A 21,205-nucleotide genomic window follows, 5' to 3' on the forward strand; every position below is an offset into this window, starting at 1 on the left:
GCATGAAGTGTTGGTTACTTTGAGAAATCTGCAACAATCACAGATTTCAAGAGAACTCAAATTTCACATTTTATCCATGCAGAATTTCTTACAGCTGGACAATTCTGTATGTTTACATGAAGTTCCAATGAAGATTTGCGCAAGTAACATTTTGTTCCTCCATGAGGAAATTAGCTTTCCCTGTGGTAAGCCCTCTCCTCTACACGCCCATTGCATCCAGGATGTTGTCTCTACCTCTAACACTTTATTAAAGTACCTACTGCTACATTTGACAGAAACAAATGTGCATGCATTTCCAGGGTGGAAAGCCAACATGGTCATGAATTTAGCAACCTTTGAGTTTGTGAGTGTTACTTTATTTTGAGAGCCACTCCAACTGGAATGCCACAAGCTTACCCGCAAAACAAATTTGTGAATGTGGTAAGTCTGCATTTCCACCAATGCCTGTGGATTTTACATTTTGTTTCTTTTGTGCAACTACCATAAGGTACAAACTACTATTTTGTTTGTTGGCAAATTCAACTTTGTTGACCAATCATTTCTGTTGACCAATGTGTATTATTCTCTTTTTTCCAGGTTTGCCCGGGAGGCGGCCAAAGACTGCACGGTGGCGGGGCAGCGTATCCCAGCTGGGACCGTAGTAGAGATACCTGTAGGATATATCCACCACAACCCAGAGTACTGGCCGGAACCAGAGAGATTTAACCCTGAGCGGTACATTGCGGTTTTTATAATATATCTAGCTAATGTTAAATAGGCAAACATTTTATTTACATTTTTTCAGCATCAATTAGGTCGTTGGACGGGAATCTGCCTGCCTTGATTGTTCAGTGGCAGGCCATTAAATACAGTATACTGACTAAGGAAGAGGTGTGGCGCCGCGGCCAGGGTGACTGACTCCGGAATCTGGGGATCACGGTTCGATCCCCGGCGGCAGATTAACCCAGCACCATGTGACTCTGGGCAATAGCTTGCTTAATCTTCCCGACGGCCCCCAGCGCCTAGAGACCCTTACGGGTGATTGTTCGCGCTTTACAAATGTGGATTATTACTAAAAGGGCAACCTGATAAACCCTTGCCAGCCTGGGTATCAATTAGAGCAAAAGTAAGTGGCCAACAAGGGACTCCTTTTCACAAATTATTACTATCCAATTAAACATAATTGTATGTCCCAAAATGATGACAAGCTGAGTTAAGCATCTAGAACAACTCCGTAATAAGACCAAAATGTGAATCGTCAAAAAGAGACAACAGAAAGGAAAGCAGCCGCATGCGATATACATTTTATGAAGAAAAGTATTATTTTATAATGCAAGTCACGAAAAGCATAGGGTACATCACAGAAATACCCTTCATACATTAATCATGTGCATACAAAGTAGAGTGAAAGTGATGTTCAAAACCATAAATCAATGTGTCTTTTAAGGCCACTCTTCGTTTTTGGAATAAATCCAATCTGTAGATCAGGTGATTCGAGGACAAGGATCCAGAGATTTATACAAAGGAAGTGGAAACGCCGTTGACATTTCGGTCGCCAATGTCAGCAGGACGTGCGAGACCATTCTCAGGGCATATTGGTTAAAATGGATATGTGTCCACCTCAAATGACAAATAACAGACTCAAAAGAGCTGACTCAACGAGTTGGTTGAATGCCAGAGAGACACGCACACACTGCTTGGTGAAAGTTGCAGACAGATCCGTAAAGCCCTCATACACTGGAGCGCGCATTCCAATCCAGGCGCAAACGCCTGATTGCGTCAGAATTAGGATTTCAGTTCGAGCATTCAAGGTTTCTTATATGAGGAGAAGGAACTGTGGGACATATTTACAATAAAGTGGCGAAGCGTGTCGTTAAGACAAGAAGGCTAACGACATGCTTCGTCACTTTAGAAAAACAGGGCTGCACCATATTTACTAGAATATGGTGCAGCGCTGCGTTTCCGCCTGCGCTGGCACTAATTGTAGATGCCTAGCGCCACCGCAGGCACCCTTGCACCATAGTGCAAGGGTGCCTGTGTTGAGGGAAAGATTGTTTATGTGCAGGAAGGCCTTCCTGCACATAAACAATCTTTAAATGCCGTTTTTCTTACTTCTATGTGTGCTGCTTTTAGAAGGTGCAAAACAGCATTTTTTTTTTATGATTGTTTATGTGCAGGAAGGGTCACCTTCCTGCACATAAACAATCATAGCCAATTTGCTGTTTCTATGTGTGCTGCACAAGGCAGCACACATGGAAACAGCAAAAACAAGGCGAAATAAAGCATTTATCCTCATTTAGCCTGTTAAGCTTTATCCTGGTCTTAATTTTCGCGCTGCCTCCTATTTACGCTGCCCTTGTGAATAGGAGGCAGCGTCAAAATCAATGGGTGTTGCGGTGGAACACCTACTCCAACACCCATTGTCCTCCACTTTCACGCTAAATACAACGTGAAAGGGTGCCTTATTTACAAGGCAGCGATAAGCCGCGTTAAGCCACGTTAAGTGGCATAATGCTGCCTTGTAAATAAGGCGAGGCCCCTTTCGCCATCACACCGTCACTATAAGTGCTGTTGTTGTGGCGATAGGGGCTTGTAAATATGCCCCTGTGTGTCTGATTCCCGCCAGGAAGCCTGGTGCTTTATCGACTATTTCAATCGATTAAGATTCCCGGAAGTGAACACCAGTTTATTTCATTTCAGACTCTGGCCAGAGGTCTCTAGGCACCGTGAAACTCCCTTCCACTACCGCCACTGCTTTGGAGACTTTCCCCCCTGTGCCCCAGCAAAGAGCCAGTCGCTGTTTGATCATTCACCTCAATCAAGCATCGCAGTTAGTCAGGATTGATAGAGCGCGGCTAATCACCAGCGAGGGTATGTAGGCGCTGAGGGTCTTACTGACAGAAGTGAACACCAGTTTACTTCCTTTGGAAGGTTACTCTCACCAAAAGCGGGACTGGGCACCGCAGACACCCTACTGCCCCTCCACTGCTGCAGTGAGACTGTCCCTCCATCAGGGGAGACATCCTGATGTTGACATTTCACCACTGGTCGGGTGCGTGGTGTGGCAGTATGGCGTGTATGGCGGTAAGAAATCTCAGAATTGCTTCCCGCATCATGTGACTCTGATTGCCTGTGTAGATTGCCAATAAATTGCTCCGTTTTTGTTCCTATAGGGGGTCATATGCTGGCCATTTTGTCTGTGTGTCGATCCACTGGGACGCAAGGTGCAGTAGGGCCTTTAGGTCTGTGGGGTGATCCTATGGTTGAGCATCTGTCTGTCATGACATTTTTATGCTGATTTTAACATGCTGTGCAGTGTTTGCAGAATACTACCTGCCAGTGACCTATCCCTGACCAGGATGCTTCTTTGGCATGACCCCATTACAGTGCTCTAGTGCCTTAAGACATTAAACACCATGAGGTGTAGTTTGCTAATGGATTTCATTTATGTAGGTTCTTCAACTAACATGTCAAGTCATTGAGCACAGATTGGAAGTAAGACCCTTATTTACAGTCTGGCGGATAGTATACTCCATCAGAAGTATGACATGACACATGACCCATATTACAAGTGCATTCTGGCACTTGTAATACTGTGGAAGGGGCAACCACCACGTTTCTGACAGAGTATTCCGTCCACAAAACTCTAAAGAAGGAACTAAGTTATTGAGCAAGAAACCTAAATGTCCAGAAAGATAGTAGCATCTTTGTCGTACAGGTTCAGGGGGACAAGAAACAATAGGAAATGATAGGTAGGTACAGATTTAAGAAAGGAATTTTAGGAAGTGCTCTTTGTTGCCCCTTTTAAAAATGGCTTTCCAGATCCTTGAAGAATTCCCAGTGGGTGACTGAGGGTGGAAGACTCTCTGAATGCGGAAATATGGGAGTGTCCAGGTGGAAAAAATCTTGGCTATTCAAAAATGATAGTCTGCTGTGGAATCATAAACCTGCCATGGTCAACCTTATGTGAACCTACTTCTAGTCGTCATAATAGTCACTGAAACATTGCAACCGCAACATATACTGACCTTCGATTATCATTTCAACTTCCACATGGAGGTAACGCTTTAATTACCCTAAAAACAACATCTGTTTGTTATTAGGGTTCAGGAACAATGTCCCAGTGAATACTAAAGAGACTTGGAAAGGACGGAGAAAGATGTAATATTTGGGTGCAATTCATCTGCGTGTGTCATTGTTCTCATCAGAACTACTGGTCTGTCTAGATCTCACATTTTAGCTTTTGTATTTGCGGGTTATCGAGGGAGATGGGCTTATGGTGACTTACAGGTTCAGGTAGGGTTGTGTTCGAGACATGCTCACAGAGTTCACAGTGCTTAAGCGTACAAAGCACCTTTAGAAAAGTATCAATGTCCACCACCTGGAATGGAGAGACCTGGCTTCTTTGCTATTTACTTGTGTTGAAGGTATCAGCGCCGAAACCATTGGGGATTTTTTTCTTTTTCACAGCTTGCTTATCTTTGGTTAAAACCATCTTTCATTCACCCACTTGGACTCTACACTCAACTTCTGTTTTCATAGAGGGATCCGAAGGGAGTGGTGTGTGCATGCTCACATGGGACTATGAAGGCTGGCACAGAAAGGAGACGCTGCACTCTATGTCTCAATGTTAATGACCAATGCCACCTGAGTGCAAGTATATATGACGTAGAGGTTCATCTGCATAAATACAGATGCCTGCCTCAACAAGCAGCAGACGCACTAGCGTTAACTAGGCATTGCATCTAAATGGTTTGTCAGTGAACGGAGCGCCTGGCAAAGGGCTCACAGTAATTGTATACAAGTTATTTTAAAAAACAGACTCACCATTTTAACCCATTTTACACTTGCCTCATGCCAAACTTACCGTAAAAGTAATTTCAAATGGGGAAGCCTAGATGTCCCCACCGTACCCATAGCGGTAGACCTAATCCACTACCACAGTAACCTGGCCTTAAAATGTGTTTATTTCAACACCAGATCATTCCCTAAACATAGCATTGAGATTTGGGACGCACTAAATGACTGACGCCCAGATCTGGCCTTCGCCAACGAAACCTGGCTTGACGACAATAATTCCCCTGACATTGTTTCTGCCCTTCCACCTGGTTATAAAATACTAAAACAGGACAGGAAAGGCAAGTGAGGCGGTGGTATAGCCATTCTTTTCAAAGACCATCTCTCCTGCATTCCCACCACAATTACCCAAGTGGGCTCCCACGAGATCTTAGCCTTCTCAGTTTTGAAGGGTGCCCACATATTACTGGGAGGAGCAGTCATATACAACCCTACTGGCCACCATTCCGGATTAAGTACTAACTTACTTGCTCCACTTTTTCCTCTCTGCTTAAAACAAAATCAATTCCTAGTCATAGGCGACTTTAACCTTTGTGGTAAATATTTCGTTACCGGTACTATTTTTTATGCGGTAAAGTCTATTAAGAATAACTCAGTAAAATGAGAGGCAGAATCCGTGGAATTAGAGGTTTAAAAAGGCTTTATTCCTATACAAAGGAACACAATTCGAATTGTTGGCGTTCTATTCCATCACCACGAAAGTTCAGGAAGGAAGGGCATATATTATTGACAGGTAATCATTTTTATAGAAAAGGCATTACAGTAAAACAGATGCAGTAGGCGTATCAACTGATAAGAAAAATAAACTATGCATGCGTAACTAGAATAGGCGTAACTAGACAACGTCATCATACATGATGTCATAAGTGGGTGGATCCATAAGAGAATCCTGCAATGTCAGCAGAAATATTTGGCAGAGATGCGTGCGCAGCCGCATGACGTGTGATTGACGTGCAACTAGAGGGAGAAAGGGACTTGACATTTAGCTCTACATGTGGAGACAAAAGTCTGGGGTTATGTCAACCTAATCCCAAATCATATCTAATATCCTATGTTTAAAGAACTGTGTTATCCAAAAAGAGAGGTCTCTTAGGATAGAATCTTATTCTATACTGACTATACTGACTAGTGCGTGTACAAGCGTCTAAGTGTCTACACTAGATGCGAGGGGGTAGGAATATTCCATGGTAACAGGGTTATGAATTACTTGCATGAGGACAGCGAGGCCTGGCCCCTTTGCACGGTAGCTGGAGGAATGTTTACCTAAACTGCTAGACAGGAATGCATCGGATGAGGGGCGGAGGAGATAATCTTGAAGGTGAAATACAGTTTTTTGGCAAGCTACGGGCTGGATCAGGCACCGTTAGCCGCGCAGGGAGTAAGACAAAGTTCATGGTCACAGATGCAGGCTCAGACTGGAGCTTTCAGAGGCAGAAGACAGGAAAAGGCTTGATGACAGAATTCGGGCCTACTCGCCTGAATCTGTAAAAATGTGGAAAGTGAACCACATAAAGTCGGTGGCCTTTCATACTTAGAAAAGGAATATCTGACCCATTCATAGTGGATCTGAAAGAGGACATGTTGACGGTGGACGCACATATATTTGCGTCTTCAAAACTGGAGCAGGAGGGAACATACATGTACGTATAGCATGTACATGGAGCCGTTGGGGTCTACGATAGGGGACACAGACCACAAATCGCTGGCCCACATTGTAGACATAAGCAGCAACTGAATAGTATGAGAAAGCCAATACCTAGGAAGGAGAGCATTCTCCATCCCCAGGCTGACAACACGCCCCAGAACCAACCGGACCAAGTCCAGGTGCCTGGACTCTGGTGTATCTGGCTTACAATCTTATGAAGGCGGGTTATGGCTTTATATACTGACGGCGAATTTTCTGGTATGAAAATGCAACAACTTGATCCGATGACCCTACAAGCTCCGCCCCTATCAGCTAGGATGACGTCAAGGACAAGACGATTTTGAAGCACAACAATCCGCATAGCAGACTGCTCTTCTGTTAAATTGCCTAAGGCGGAAATAGTTTCGTTCACTACTGCTTCAAGGGTTCTGGTTAGTCTACGTATCAGCTTACTATTAGTGACTGTACCTATATAAGGAAAGAAACCTTTATTGAAATCTGTGTATTTTTCCCATGCTGTTTCAGTGTAATCGACAATTGGGAGATCTCTCTGCTGTCTATTGTGTACTAAATGAGTATTTCTATGATAATCAGGAGGAGCTAGGAAAACAGGTGGTAGGAGGAATGCTATGTAACAGGTACCATCCCAATCTAAAGGTAGGCGTATATATGCGGTCTGGCCACATATAAAGTAGGAATGACGAGAAGCTCTAAATGTAGACTTGCCTTGATCACTGAATTTTATTACAGTGGTGCATTTACTATGGCCCATGTGTATGGAGCCATTCTTTCTTATACATAGTTCCCCTTTTACTGGGAATACGGACATGGCGGGCAAGATTGGTGTAGCTTCAGATTCAACGTTCAGGATCATGAGGTTAAGTGTAAAATTACCTAATCCATATACTTCATTTTCTAGATCAGTTCCTGTTCTTTTGGGAAGTCCCTCCTTGTTAGGGTAGCAGACTTTAAGCAAAACTAAGTTCAGGTTTCCCCATACCCAGTTGTCTTGATAAACTGCGGAATTCGAATCTAGGGAATTGATCAAACTAAACCATGCTCCACAGGAGCCATTGTGTGTGAACGGATAGGGAAAGAGGGGCAAAACTCCCTTATAGTTCTGATAGGGAGGGAGTCGGCCACATATCCAACAATTTGTGGCATTGCTGGTTTGATGGGAATGATGTAGCATACTAACGAAAGTGTTATTGCGCAGCGCAAATCTATAAGACAATTCATGTGGAGGTAATTCACTAAAAGAATGTTCTGCTGTTATATTATAAGCATACTTAGGAATAGGGTAATACATATGCAATAGGATGCTGACAATGATGATCAAAAGACTTAGAAAAAACAAAATTAATAATGTTACTGTACAATGACTACGAAATGATTTACAATACGCATGCTTCTTGAGCAGCATTTGATTATTTCTTTCTCTATTCCGGTCCAGAGGATACATGTCAGAGACAAATTCAACCGATTCACCTTGGAGAGGACTTAAACAATCAAATTGTCTGACTTACTGGACCTCAATTTTAGTTTATACAGTTCTGGTTTCGTTAATTCAGCCAAAGGGAGCTTTGAGTCTGTTTGTGAGGGAATACAGGGTTGAGTCTCTACTCTGGATGGTAGTCCATAAAATTTCTTGATATGACTCGAGTGCAACCACCCTTTTCTTCCCTCGATTTTCACAGCTGTCCTTGTGGTAAGTAGAACTAACTTCGGTGACTTCCACCTAGGATCCAGTTGGGTCTTCCGGTCAAAATTCCTGACCAACACCAAGTTCCCAGGAACCACGTCATGGGGTTTCACCTCAGTATTGTCGGGAAAAGCTGCGGATACCTGTGAACGACAAGATTGTAGTGCAGACATCAAAGAAGCCAGGTAATCTGTCGGCATATTACAGTCAACGTCAGTTATTTTACGAGGTATAGGCGTCCCCCACATATTTGGTGGTCTAACGAAGATCACCTCATACGGGGATAGCCCTGTTCGAGAATGTGCTACCATTCTCATGTAAAAGAGCGCAACTGGTAAGGCTACTATCCAATCGACTCCTTTCTCTCTACATATTTTGGACAATCTAATTTTCAGGGTTTGATTATGGCGTTCCACGAGACCTGCCGCCTCGGGATGTCGGACACAGTGAAATTTCCATTGGTATCCTAATAGAAGGGAAACGTGTTTCATTAATTCGGATGAGAACGGCTGGCCGTTATCTGAGTAGACAACACGTGGTAAACCGTACCGTGGGAAGAATTCTCGAACTAACTGTTTGGCAGTAGTCGGGGCAGTGTAATCTGAAACCGGGTATGCTTCTGTCCAACGGGAAAGAGCACAGACAACTACGAGAACATATTTGAATCCTCGACATCGTTCCATCTGGATATAATCCATCTGGAGGACTTCAAAAGCATGATCGGGAGTTTGGAATCCACCCTGTTCTACGGGGATGCTTTTACCTGGATTAAACTGACAACATATCATACAGGTACGAACTTTTTGTTTCGCTGCGGCTCGCAAGTGTTTGTTGAACCAAATGTGTTGAATGCTGTCTAGCATAGCTTTTTCTCCTAGGTGCGCTGGACTATGTATAGTGTTAATGATGACTTGGACCATTGAGTCGGGAAGAAACCATATAGATTTTTCCTTCATCATCCATCCTTGATCTGTTTGGATCCCTCCTAATTCAGTCCATTTCTTTATTTCTTCTGGTGTAGCATGTGTCTGTATGTCAATTACATCAAGGGCGGGATCCTTAACTGTCATGCAATGTGTTGGTGTCAGGACTATTGTCTTTGTCATGTCAGTTGTGTGAGTCTGATTCTGAGCAGTCTGTTTAGCTGTTCTGTCAGCTAGATCATTACCCTGGGAAATGATATCGGTAACTTTTGTGTGGGCTTTGCATTTCATAATCGATATTGCAGTAGGTAGATGAATCGCGTCTAATAGGGCTTGAATGAGGCGTCCGTGTTGGATGTGGGCACCGTGAGAAGTTAAATAACCTCTCTCTCGCCACAGTACGCCGAAGTCATGGACGACTCCGAATGCATAACGTGAATCTGTGTATATGTTGACTTTTTTATTTGTGGCTTGAATACAGGCTTGTGTCAGAGCGATGAGCTCTGCTGCTTGAGCTGACAAAGTGTTAATACAATTTGTTTCAATGACTTCAATGTCTGTTGTGACTGCGTAAGCGGCCACTAACTCTCCTGTACTCATTCTCATACATGACCCATCTACATATAATGTCAAGTCTGGATCTGTCAAAGGGATATCTGTCAAGTCTTGTCTGGGTTTCGTCGTGATAGTAATGACTTCGACACAATCATGTGCCAATGGATCTGTTCCGCCTACTGGTAACAGTGTGGCAGGATTTAACGTATTACAACGTCTGATTTCTATGTGTGGCTGAAACAATGTTAATTCGTAACCGGTGAGTCTTGCTATAGTCAAGTGTTGTGTTTGTGTGCGGTTCAAGAGAACCTCTACTGCGTGTGGTACTTGTACTGTTAATTGATGTCCTAACACTATGGCATCGCTTTGTCTGATTGCTAAAGCTGTTGCTGCCACTGATTTCAGGCACGCTGGAAGTGCCTGAGCTACTGGATCTAATGTACTAGAGAAATAAGCACATGGTTTGTGTGATCCTGCTTGTTCCTGAGTGAGTACTGACAAAGCAGTACCTTCGCGTTCTGTAACAAAGAGTGTAAACTGTTTACTGTAACATGGTGTTGCTAGGACAGGTGCTTGGCATAAAGCTTTCTTTAAGCTTTCAAAGGCATGTGTATGTTCTGGAGTCCAAGGGAGGACAGTCGATGTGGCTGCCTCCTGTGTTGTCAACTGGATGAGTGGTTTTGCTAGAAATGCATATTGAGGGATCCACTGCCTACAGTATGAAGTGAGGCCTATAAAAGCCCGCACCTCCTTTTGTGTCTTGGGTGGTGGCATGTTAGCAATTAACTGGATGCGATCGGGTGTAAGCTGCCTTCCCTCCTTGGACAGCGAGTGCCCAAGATAAACAACTCGCTGGACACAGAATTGCAGCTTGGAAGGGGACACCTTGTGCCCCTTGTCGGCCAGAAATTTTAAAACCGTCAGTGACGCTTTTTCACATTCATGTTCGCTTCGGGCGGTGATCAGCAGATCATCGACATATTGAAGCAAGGCAGTGTTAACTGGCATGTGGATACTGTCAAGTTCTCGCTTTAGTGCTTGGCTATAGATGCTGGGGCTTTCTGTAAATCCTTGAGGTGCGCGTGTGAATTTAAAACTTCGTCCATTTAAACTAAAACCGAATAAATATTGACTGTCTGGATCAATTGGGACACTAAAGAAAGCATTCTTGAGATCAATTACAGTAAAAAACGTTGCTTCTGAGTCAATAGCTGTGAGTAATGAAGAGATGTCTGGGACCACGGGGTATTGTGGTACAATGCATTTATTTAATTCGCGCAGATCAATAACTAATCGGTATACTGGCGGAGCTTTTGGATCCGTTCTTTTAAGAATCGGAATTATCGGAGAATTACATACATTGGAGTCCGTTTCGACAACCACTCCTTGTGCAATGAGCTCGTCAATTATTTGCAGTAAGGCCGTTACAGCATCTGGTGGTAACTTGTATTGTCGCATTCGTGGTAGTACCACTCCTGTTTTTAGTGTGACTCGATATGGTGTAATGTTCATGCAACCAACATCAGTGGGGCCTTGTGCCCATAAATGTGTAGGTAAATTCTGCAGTCGGTGATCCATGTCTCTGGATACGTAGTGACCTTTAAAGTCACGTAAAAATAGTCGTACTCCTTCCGGAGAGCAACATATTATGGCTCCTAGAGCTTTCAATGTTTTTATACCTAACAAATTTTCTGGACATGATTTAGTAAGCAATAAATCTGTAGTACGTGTTAATGGACCGACTGTAAGTGGAAGAGGTTGTGTTACGTCATTTATTATAGGTTTTCCTGAGAATCCAAGGGAAATATTTTGTGAGCCTGAGAGGGGTGACCCTGGAACTTCACTGCGTCTTATAGTTGTTCTGCTTGCCCCTGTATCAAGTAAAAACTTTCTGTCTTCCCCTAATAGTTCACTATGTACATAAGGTCCCTCTTGGTCTACTGGAACCTCTATAAGGGGTAAGCCAACTTCCCTCTCTAGGCTATCTCATGAGTATCGTTGATAATCGGGATAATCTGTTTGTGCGTACTGATACATCTGTTGTGTTGTTGCTTGTGTTGCAGCGACAGGCTGCGCTTGTGGTGGTGCTACGATCTGTTGTGGAGCTGCCTGTTGCGGAGCTAGTTGTTGCGGAGCTAACCTAGGTTGTGCCTGCTGAGGCATTAGTTGTTGATTCTGATCCTGTCTAGGTGGACGTGGTCTCTCATGTGTTCTACCTGTGGCAATATTATGTTTCAGGACTGGACAATCGTGTATATAATGACCTGGTTGTTTACAATAGTTGCATGTCCCTTTCGCAGGACCTGCGGAATCACCCTTTTGATGATTATCGGCTGGAACTGACTGTGCAACAAGCATTTTCATTTTCGTATCTTTCATACGTCTTTGTTCGTGTTCTTGTTCTTCTCTAATTCTATTGTGGTGATATTGTAACATCTGTAGCATCTGTGATGGGGTATTACCTTGCCAGGTACTTTCGAATTTCAATACTCTATTCTTGACTTGTAGCAGAGAATTTTCAACTAATTTTGTCACAAACAGATGTAGATATGACTCACTACTGGCTTTTATACCACTATTTATACTAAAACATTTTTCAAATCGGGAATAAAAATCACTAGTGTCTTCATCTGGTTTTTGTTTACAGGCTGAGATTGCACCCCAGTCTTCCTTTTTCGTAGTTAATAAACGTGGCAGTACCTGTATTAGCAATCCTGCTAGTGCTGTAGTCTTTTCCCCAAGCCCTGCTCATGCAGCTCGGGCCTTTTCTTCGTTTTCTAATGCTGTCCAATCTATCTTTTGGTCTCCCACCTCCCATTCCTTTTCTTTGAGTTTCTCATAAACACCGGCGGGTAATAGGACCTTTAATATTTTCATAATATCGGGGTAGGTATACTCTCCCATGAGTAACATGTCTTTTATCTCACGGTGGAAACCTGCTGGGTCCTTGTCATGGCTGGGTACTACTTTCTTCATTTCTAATAATTCCAGTTTAGTTATAGGCGTGTATACAAACACGCGTGTAAAATTATCACCGGCACCTCTGATTGGGTGTACTTCGCGTAACGGATTCTGTCTATCTATGTGATACATCTTTCTTCCCATAATGGGAACTGGAACGTGTTCTGGGCATACGAAATTTAAATATTGGTTTCGGGATTCTAGAATTTCCTTAATCAAATCAGTACCTGACCCTCTCCATATATTCGTGAGTAGTTCTGTCAATATGTCAGGTAAGGGTCCTGGATCGGAGTGTTGGCCTTTATATAATATAAGGAGGTGTTGAATCATGTATATACTAGCTAAACGCTGTTCATATGGGTCTAGATTCAGAAACGTGTGTGCAAGTACATCATCATTGTATTCGCCGGGACTGTCAGCCCATTGTACTGCTGACCTGGCTAATTCTTGTTCGTCCATGGAATCAAGCACGTGGTACCCCCTTCGATCTCGGAGTAGTTTATCGGCGGCTTGGAATAAGTGTTCAGGGGATTTTGTATTTAGCATAGGGTTTGGAAGATGTCTATTACAGTCTGGACGTATTGGACGTATTGGGTCGTTAAAACCTCTGGTATTATTATGGGATCTTCCTCTACCTACATAAGCTATTGTATCTACTTGGTCTGATTCTTGCTCCCCCTCCTCTCTGTTTAGGTCAGTGGCGTCTACCTCTAATCTTTCTTCGTGTATTCTTTCTACTTCTTTGCGGATCTTTCGGTACATAGCTACTATACATAACTGTTTATCATGTCTTCCGTCTGATATATTCTGGCCCCAAGTGACAAGTTTTTGCATTTCTTCCGGATTTACCCCAGGCCGGTCTTGATTTCTGATCACACAGTTTATGAGGAAACGTAACAGTTGTCCCTGTACCTCCGCTTTCTGGTACTCCATGGCTCTGCTAATACTTTCAGGACCTCGTCCTGACTGGACAAAGTGATATATGTTTTCTAAATGTGTAGCCATTCCTGGTAGCTTCGTTAAATATATTGCAGCTCGTCGAATACGTAATGATGACAGCAGCATTTCGTCCCGTTTACCGGGTACAGGATCATATCTACAATCTACTAGAAGTTCCTTGAGCATGTCGGGGGTTGCTAGTTTGGGCGTACGTTGGTGTGCTAATTCTCTAAGGGAAAATTTATTTCCTCTGGGTGGCGTAGAAAAAATGTCTGTCGTACCTCCTGTAGCACCGTCTGGGGTGCTGGACGTGAAAGGATTTGTTGAAGGCGAGACAGCAACCGTCGTTGCGGGAAAAGCGGTAGAAACAGATGTGTTTGTCGGAATGTGTGTCGAAGCTTGTTGTTGTGGAGGTACAGACGGAGAATCTTGGCGATGAGCACCATCGGCAAGCGGTCTATGTGGTGCTGTATTAGCATACTCGGGAGCTGCGTCGTCTAAATAAGAGGAAAGGAAAACATCTTCTGCGGTTCTAGGATGCCCCTTGGGATGTGCTTTTATTGGAAACAATGGAGGTGGCAAGTCTTTTGGTATTTCCGGAGTAGCCTTAGGTAACCCTTCGGCCAGAAGTGGATACATACCATTCATAAGGGCGTTTTTTTGTCTGTCTACTTGTTCTGATTTTACTCGGGTACCTTCCTCAAGTAATAGATTTTCTCGGGTTTTATTTGAATTCTCTCTACCTTTCTCTTCCTGTCTGAGTGCTTTTTCCGTGCGTCTATATGATTCTTTACGCCATAATTCAATGGCATCTTTCTGTGACTGTCTGGCTTTCTTTTTCCATAATTCTTCTTCTACTCTCATGATGCTATCTGCATCCCAGGTCCCCGCTGCGGGCCATCTCTGACTCTCTGGTAATTCTTTGGTGTAGTCCACCCATAAATCAAGAAATAATACGGCATCTAGGCCATGTTTATGATACATAAAGTACCCTGGAGTGTCCCTAGGTGGGATGGGAACAGTTTCTTCGAGTACACCTTTTCTAGTTTTGATCTGTCTTAGTTTCGAGAAGAGCGGCATTTTTAGACCTTATGACTGGGACACACTTTATAAAAACACAATAATGAACAGTCATTCACACCACAGTATATAGAACGTATTTAAAACATTTAACACTTAACAGTTTTACGAACAATGATAACTAATAGAAAACTAGTTACTGACATAATACTGACACTAGATAATACTTATTTATATTTATTTATATGAAAAACATACTATATATACTGCTAAACAGTACAGATACACTGCTAAAACAGTGCAGACCGGATTTGTGTACCCAAACCCGTCTTGACCGGCACAGACTATGTGCACGTTAAATGCCTCCCCGGTAATGGTACTCACCGGGTAGCTCGAAACGGAAGGCCTCGGAACGGAACTGAAACTGGACTGGACTGGACCGGACTGGACTCGGAACTTCGGAACCTGGCGGGTCTCTGTATACCTCGGATCTTGCTCTCTCAGCTAGGCTCTGGTCGGGATACTTCGCACTTCTCACCGCCTCGTCTGGGTGTTGATCGCAGCCTCAGTCGTCCCCGCTTGGCCGGAGGGAGATACAGGAAATCCTGCGGGTACGCGTTTTTGTCCGTTCAGCTGCGGCAGGAGACCGGGCCTGCAACGCACCGCCGGCGCGTGAGATGAGAAAGTGTCCCTGTTCGGGCGCCAATTTATGTGGTAAATATTTCGTTACCGGTACTATTTTTTATGCGGTAAAGTCTATTAAGAATAACTCAGTAAAATGAGAGGCAGAATCCGTGGTATTAGAGGTTTAAAAAGGCTTTATTCCTATACAAAGGAACACAATTCGAATTGTTGGCGTTCTATTCCATCACCACGAAAGTTCAGGAAGGAAGGGCATATATTATTGACAGGTAATCATTTTTATAGAAAAGGCATTACAGTAAAACAGATGCAGTAGGCGTATCAACTGATAAGAAAAATAAACTATGCATGCGTAACTAGAATAGGCGTAACTAGACAACGTCATCATACATGATGTCATAAGTGGGTGGATCCATAAGAGAATCCTGCAATGTTAGCAGAAATATTTGGCAGAGATGCGTGCGCAGCCGCATGACGTGTGATTGACGTGCAACTAGAGGGAGAAAGGGACTTGACATTTAGCTCTACATGTGGAGACAAAAGTCTGGGGTTATGTCAACCTAATCCCAAATCATATCTAATATCCTATGTTTAAAGAACTGTGTTATCCAAAAAGAGAGGTCTCTTAGGATAGAATCTTATTCTATACTGACTATACTGACTAGTGCGTGTACAAGCGTCTAAGTGTCTACACTAGATGCGAGGGGGTAGGAATATTCCATGGTAACAGGGTTATGAATTACTTGCATGAGGACAGCGAGGCCTGGCCCCTTTGCACGGTAGCTGGAGGAATGTTTACCTAAACTGCTAGACAGGAATGCATCGGATGAGGGGCGGAGGAGATAATCTTGAAGGTGAAATACAGTTTTTTGGCAAGCTACGGGCTGGATCAGGCACCGTTAGCCGCGCAGGGAGTAAGACAAAGTTCATGGTCACAGATGCAGGCTCAGACTGGAGCTTTCAGAGGCAGAAGACAGGAAAAGGCTTGATGACAGAATTCGGGCCTACTCGCCTGAATCTGTAAAAATGTGGAAAGTGAACCACATAAAGTCGGTGGCCTTTCATACTTAGAAAAGGAATATCTGACCCATTCATAGTGGATCTGAAAGAGGACATGTTGACGGTGGACGCACATATATTTGCGTCTTCAAAACTGGAGCAGGAGGGAACATACATGTACGTATAGCATGTACATGGAGCCGTTGGGGTCTACGATAGGGGACATAACTGATCACAAAATTCATATTTCCTCACCTTCATTATGAGAACGCTGCTAATCCAGGTGTTAAACACTTGGAAAACGATATGGCCATGATGCAATTAACTCAGAGGATATCGGATCCAACCCATGTGGCTGGGCACACACTGGATCTAATGTTCTCGAACATAATGACCATTAACATTCATGAGATTAAACCACTCTCATGGACAGATCATTCCTTAATTTCCTTTTCCCTAACTCTACCAACTAAGCCATCTAAGGTTGAAGCTACACATCAATCAGGGATAAGACCCTGGAACCTAATTAGTCAGGAAACTTTTCCTATGCATGTAAATGTAAATGTAAATGTAAATGTGCAGATATTTATATAGCGCAAATCACCAACCGGTCTCTAAGCGCTTGCTTAGGGAACCCGTCCTGGTATTCCCCTGTGTGATAACCCAGCAGGGCATCCACAAGGTGAAAGCCAGGCATCCCGCCGCGAGGGGCCATTGTGGAGATTAAGCAAGCTATTGCCCAGAGTCGCAGAGTGTGAACCCATGAATCGAGTATGAACTGGAGCGAGAATTATCGAGTCCATGGACAATTTATGGTCTCAAGACCCAGCCGAGCCGGGAATTGAACCCTGGTCCCGGGCTGACCTCTGCTTCCAGGTCTGCCTACTCTAACCAGTGAGCCACACTTCTCCACGCATTTCATTCTACACGATCAGGACACAATTCACTGTGCTAGCACTTCAGCCACTTATCTACAACAAGAAATCGAGAAGTCGCTTGACAAATGTGGCCCCAAACTCAATAGAAAACCAGCTACCAATTCTAGATCCGAAAAATGGTACACTCCTGAACTAAAAATGAACAAACGAAAATGTCGTACTCTGGAGCATAAATGGAGACTGTCAAAGGACAGCACAGATAGACAAAACTACTTAGCTGAACTGAAAATTTACCATCAAGCTATAAAAAAAAGCCAAAACGAAGATAATGGGAGCTCATCTAAGGAACTTTAAGAGGTCATCCGCAAACTTTGTAAACCTACCAGCCTATCCCAAACTAAGGTTCCTACGGCAGAGAACTGTGAACTAATAAATAATTTCTCACCGATAAAGTGACAAAAATGTATGCATCCTTCGAAAATCCTCTTGAAGAAGAACTAGATGTTGATTGGGAAAACTTGGCCCCTCACCCTTCGGCACAAGTTCACCTAGAAACTTTGACTCCTTTTTCAGAGGAGGAAGTCGCCAAAGCCATGACTGAGGTCAAGGCAGGATCCCCACTTGATTCCTGCCCACATTTTTCTTTTCGCCATACTAGTGTCAATTTTATCCCCACATGTCACCAAAATATTCAACCAATCTCTTGAGCAAGCATCCTTCCCAGACATTTGGCAGAAAACAGTGGTATTCCCACTTCTAAAAAAAGCAGGTCGTGGAATATATGATCCGACCAACTATCTCCCCATTTCTCAACTACCTTATTTACCAAAAGTCTTGGAGCGTTTAGTTAATAAGCAACTCACGAACTTCCTCGAATCTAATAACCTACTTGACCCCTCACAGACGGGCTTTAGAGCCAATAACAGCACCGAAGCCACTTTACTGGCTGTGTCTGATAATATCAGATCACTAGTAGATCAAGGCAGAGCCGTAGCTTTGATCTTACTAGATCTTACTGCGGCCTTCGATAGTGTCTCACATACCAAACTACTACAAATCCTGCACAAAAAAGGGATCTGCTCCAAAGCCCTGTCATGGTTCACCTCTTTTCTGAAAGATCGAACCCAAAAAATTCAAATGTGATCCTGTACCTCTACTGCAAAGAGCATTAAGTATGGAGTCCCACAGGGATCTACCTTAAGTTCCACCCTTTTCAATGCATACGTCTCATCTCTGGCGGATATTAGTAGAAAATGGGGATTTGACATCTGCTCCTACGCCGATGATACGCAATTGGTGATTTCCTTGATAGACAGGCTGACCAATACTGAGACTAAAAACAACCTAATAAACTGTCTCACTGAACTCGCAGGATGGATGTCCCAGCACTGTTTAAAGCTAAACGCCGGGAAATCCGATATCCTGCTTTTCGGGGTGTCCGGGGCATTTGGGACAATAGCTGGTGGCCCCAGGCACTAGGCACCGCCCCAGAAGCCAAGCGAGCGGCAACAAATCTGGGCATCATCTTTGATGACACCCTATATATGCAGGATCAAGTACGCACGCTGTGCGGAACAGCCTATTCTATACTGAAACTGTTCAGACGACTCTTTCCCTGGATCCCAAAAAATTGCAGACAAACGGTTACCCAAGCTCTGATTATGGCAATGCCCTTTATGTAGGGATGGCTGATTATCTTTTCTCCAGACTTCAGGTGGTCCAGAATGCTGCCGCCAAACTGATATGTAATAAAAAAAAAATACAGTTCAGCATCCCTCTGCTTGAAGGAATTACAGAGAGCCAACTTCAAGCTCCTCTGTTTCGCGCATAGAACCTTGCATAAAAAGGACCACACATTCTACAAGATAAGTTACAATTCCACGTCCCTTTGCGGAACCTAAGATCACGCCATCAAGCTCTCGTCTCAATGAAGCGCACATCCAAGGTCAGAATGGGGGACCGGTCCTTCTCCAAATCAGCCGCGGTCCTTTGGAACAACTTACCCCTAGATCTTCGTCTGACAGACTACCTGGTGTTTAGAAGAAAATTGAAAACCATCCCGTTCCCCAGATACTGACCCTACCAATGATCAAATTGCACTGTACTCTAATCCGTCCTCGTGCCGTGATGTACCCTGGGATGATTGATGCGCTTTATAAATACCACCAAATACAAAATAGAAAATGTCCAGAGGTGGAAGTAACCTATACCCGATAGGACACTGAATTTCATGCACTCTGTTGCACTAAGTGGGAGTCTAGCACTAAGGTGCTTCTTATTCGACAAAGATCTTCCCTCAGATACCCATAACCACTGAACAAACCAGACAAGATCCAGCCTGAACAAATTGTTGAGCTCCTCTGGAAAAATGATAGTTAAATTCAAGGCTTTCACATTTCTTTGAATGACTGTCCATCTTTTTTTGTATGCCCAGGGTGGCTCGCCTCAGGCTAGGGTGGAAGGGAACTGCACATGGCCTGATGTCCCTATCCTTACGTCTTGAGTCTTCTGATGCAGGATAAAATAAACAAGCTGCTCTGCTATTGCACCACACCTGCTTTCAATAAACCATAGGCCCTGAATGACATATTTGCTTATCTTGAAAAACTCTCCCCAACCTTCTCCTCATAAGTGAAATTTGCAAGGCGTGCATCAAAAAACCATCTAACACTTCAACTCCACATGGCTAAGGTATCTAAAACTGCTAGTAAAAATCTTCCCTTTATAAAATATGGCTGTGATTATATCAGATATTTATTTATGTAAGGTTCTTCTTTAGTACTTCTCCACTTTCAAGGGGCTAGAGCCTTTTACAAATAACTTTCCCTAGTGTGACCAGGTGCACATATAAGAGTTATGAAACAATAACGGATCATCTTGTATCCAGGTATTTGAGGAATGTAACTAGATTGAAGGGGGTATACGTAAAGTAATAGCGAGAGCGCCGAGAACAGAAATAGTACAGTTTAAGGACATCGGAGTAGCATTTCCTGAGAAGGATTTGTTTGAGGCTTGGTAGGATTTACATTTTTTGCATTCAGGATGGAGGAAACACTTTGTTTCTCAGCTCTCTTTCACAAACAGAACAGGAGCAGGGAGTGAAGGTAGGTCAGGTAGTCTAGTTTCAAGGCTTTGAAGGTCAGAAAGATGAGTTTGAATTAAATCTTTGCTTCTGGTGGGAGTCAGGGAAGGTCTCTCAAGATGGGGGAAATGTGTGCAAATTTCCTGGTGTTTGTGTTTAGGCATGCAGTGGAAAGAAGGAGGGCTTGTTTTCTTAACTGCAGTGAGAAGAACATTTCAGTCGTCAATTTTTGAGATCACATATTGCTTGGATCACGTAACGGAATTCCGATTGAGTGAGGGGAGGCCTGAGGTGTTTTAGGTAGAAAAGAGATTCCTATGCCGATTTGGTGGTGTGGTCAAAAGGAAAGTTCATGAAGAGGTGTAGAGTAAATGGGCTGAAAACCCTCAAATTAGAGTTCAGTTAGTCAACTAATGGCAATTTTGCGAGATACCGGGTGGTGGGTCTCCTGGTCCACGATGACCAGTGTGGATTCATACCTGGCCGAGGCATGACTATGAATCTATGAAGGCTATTTTGGTATGTATTCTGTGCAGGGTTGGGATATGGAGCTGACTTTGGCATCTGTGGATATAGCCAAAGCCTTCAACATGCTAGACTGGCAGTAGCTACTTGAAGTCTCGAACAGAAAGGGTTTCAGTCCAAAATGTTCAGCTTGTGTCAAGCTTCTTTACACAGAACTGTGTGCCTGCTGGTTACGGCCACCTTCAAGAGGCTAAACAGCTTGCTGGTTTATTTAGTATGGGCAGAGAAGAGAAGTCGAGTGGCACTTTACACCTTACAATTAGAGAAGGGAGGGCTATGGTTTCCAGATATGGAACTGTATTATTATGCATCACACATTCAATATGCGGCAAAATGGGTGGCTGGTACAGACATCAATGAAAAGCGACTACTCCGGGGTACCTGTGGGGATACGCGTCTTTTGGGACTGTTGATGTGGAGGTCAAGAGTAGGTGCAGACTTGCCCTTCTTAGTGCAGCACACCACCCGGATTTGGGAACAAATTATTACTAGGATCCT

The 21,205-nt window shown here is 43.6% G+C and overlaps 1 protein-coding gene across 4 annotated transcripts in view; it reads left to right on the top strand.

Moving 5' to 3' along the window:
• The window catches only part of TBXAS1 (thromboxane A synthase 1), a 405,845-nt gene that overhangs the window by 360,326 nt on the left and 24,314 nt on the right, over positions 1 to 21,205 (top strand). For all 4 annotated transcript variants that reach the window (XM_085652048.1, XM_085652049.1, XM_085652050.1 and 1 more), the window contains one exon: positions 577 to 714. In XM_085652048.1, the coding sequence (XP_085508174.1) occupies positions 577 to 714 (138 nt within the window). The remainder of the gene's footprint in view (positions 1 to 576; positions 715 to 21,205) is intronic.

This window comes from Triturus cristatus, chromosome 4_1, assembly GCF_964204655.1.
Source record: "Triturus cristatus chromosome 4_1, aTriCri1.1, whole genome shotgun sequence".
Classification (NCBI taxonomy): domain Eukaryota; kingdom Metazoa; phylum Chordata; class Amphibia; order Caudata; family Salamandridae; genus Triturus; species Triturus cristatus.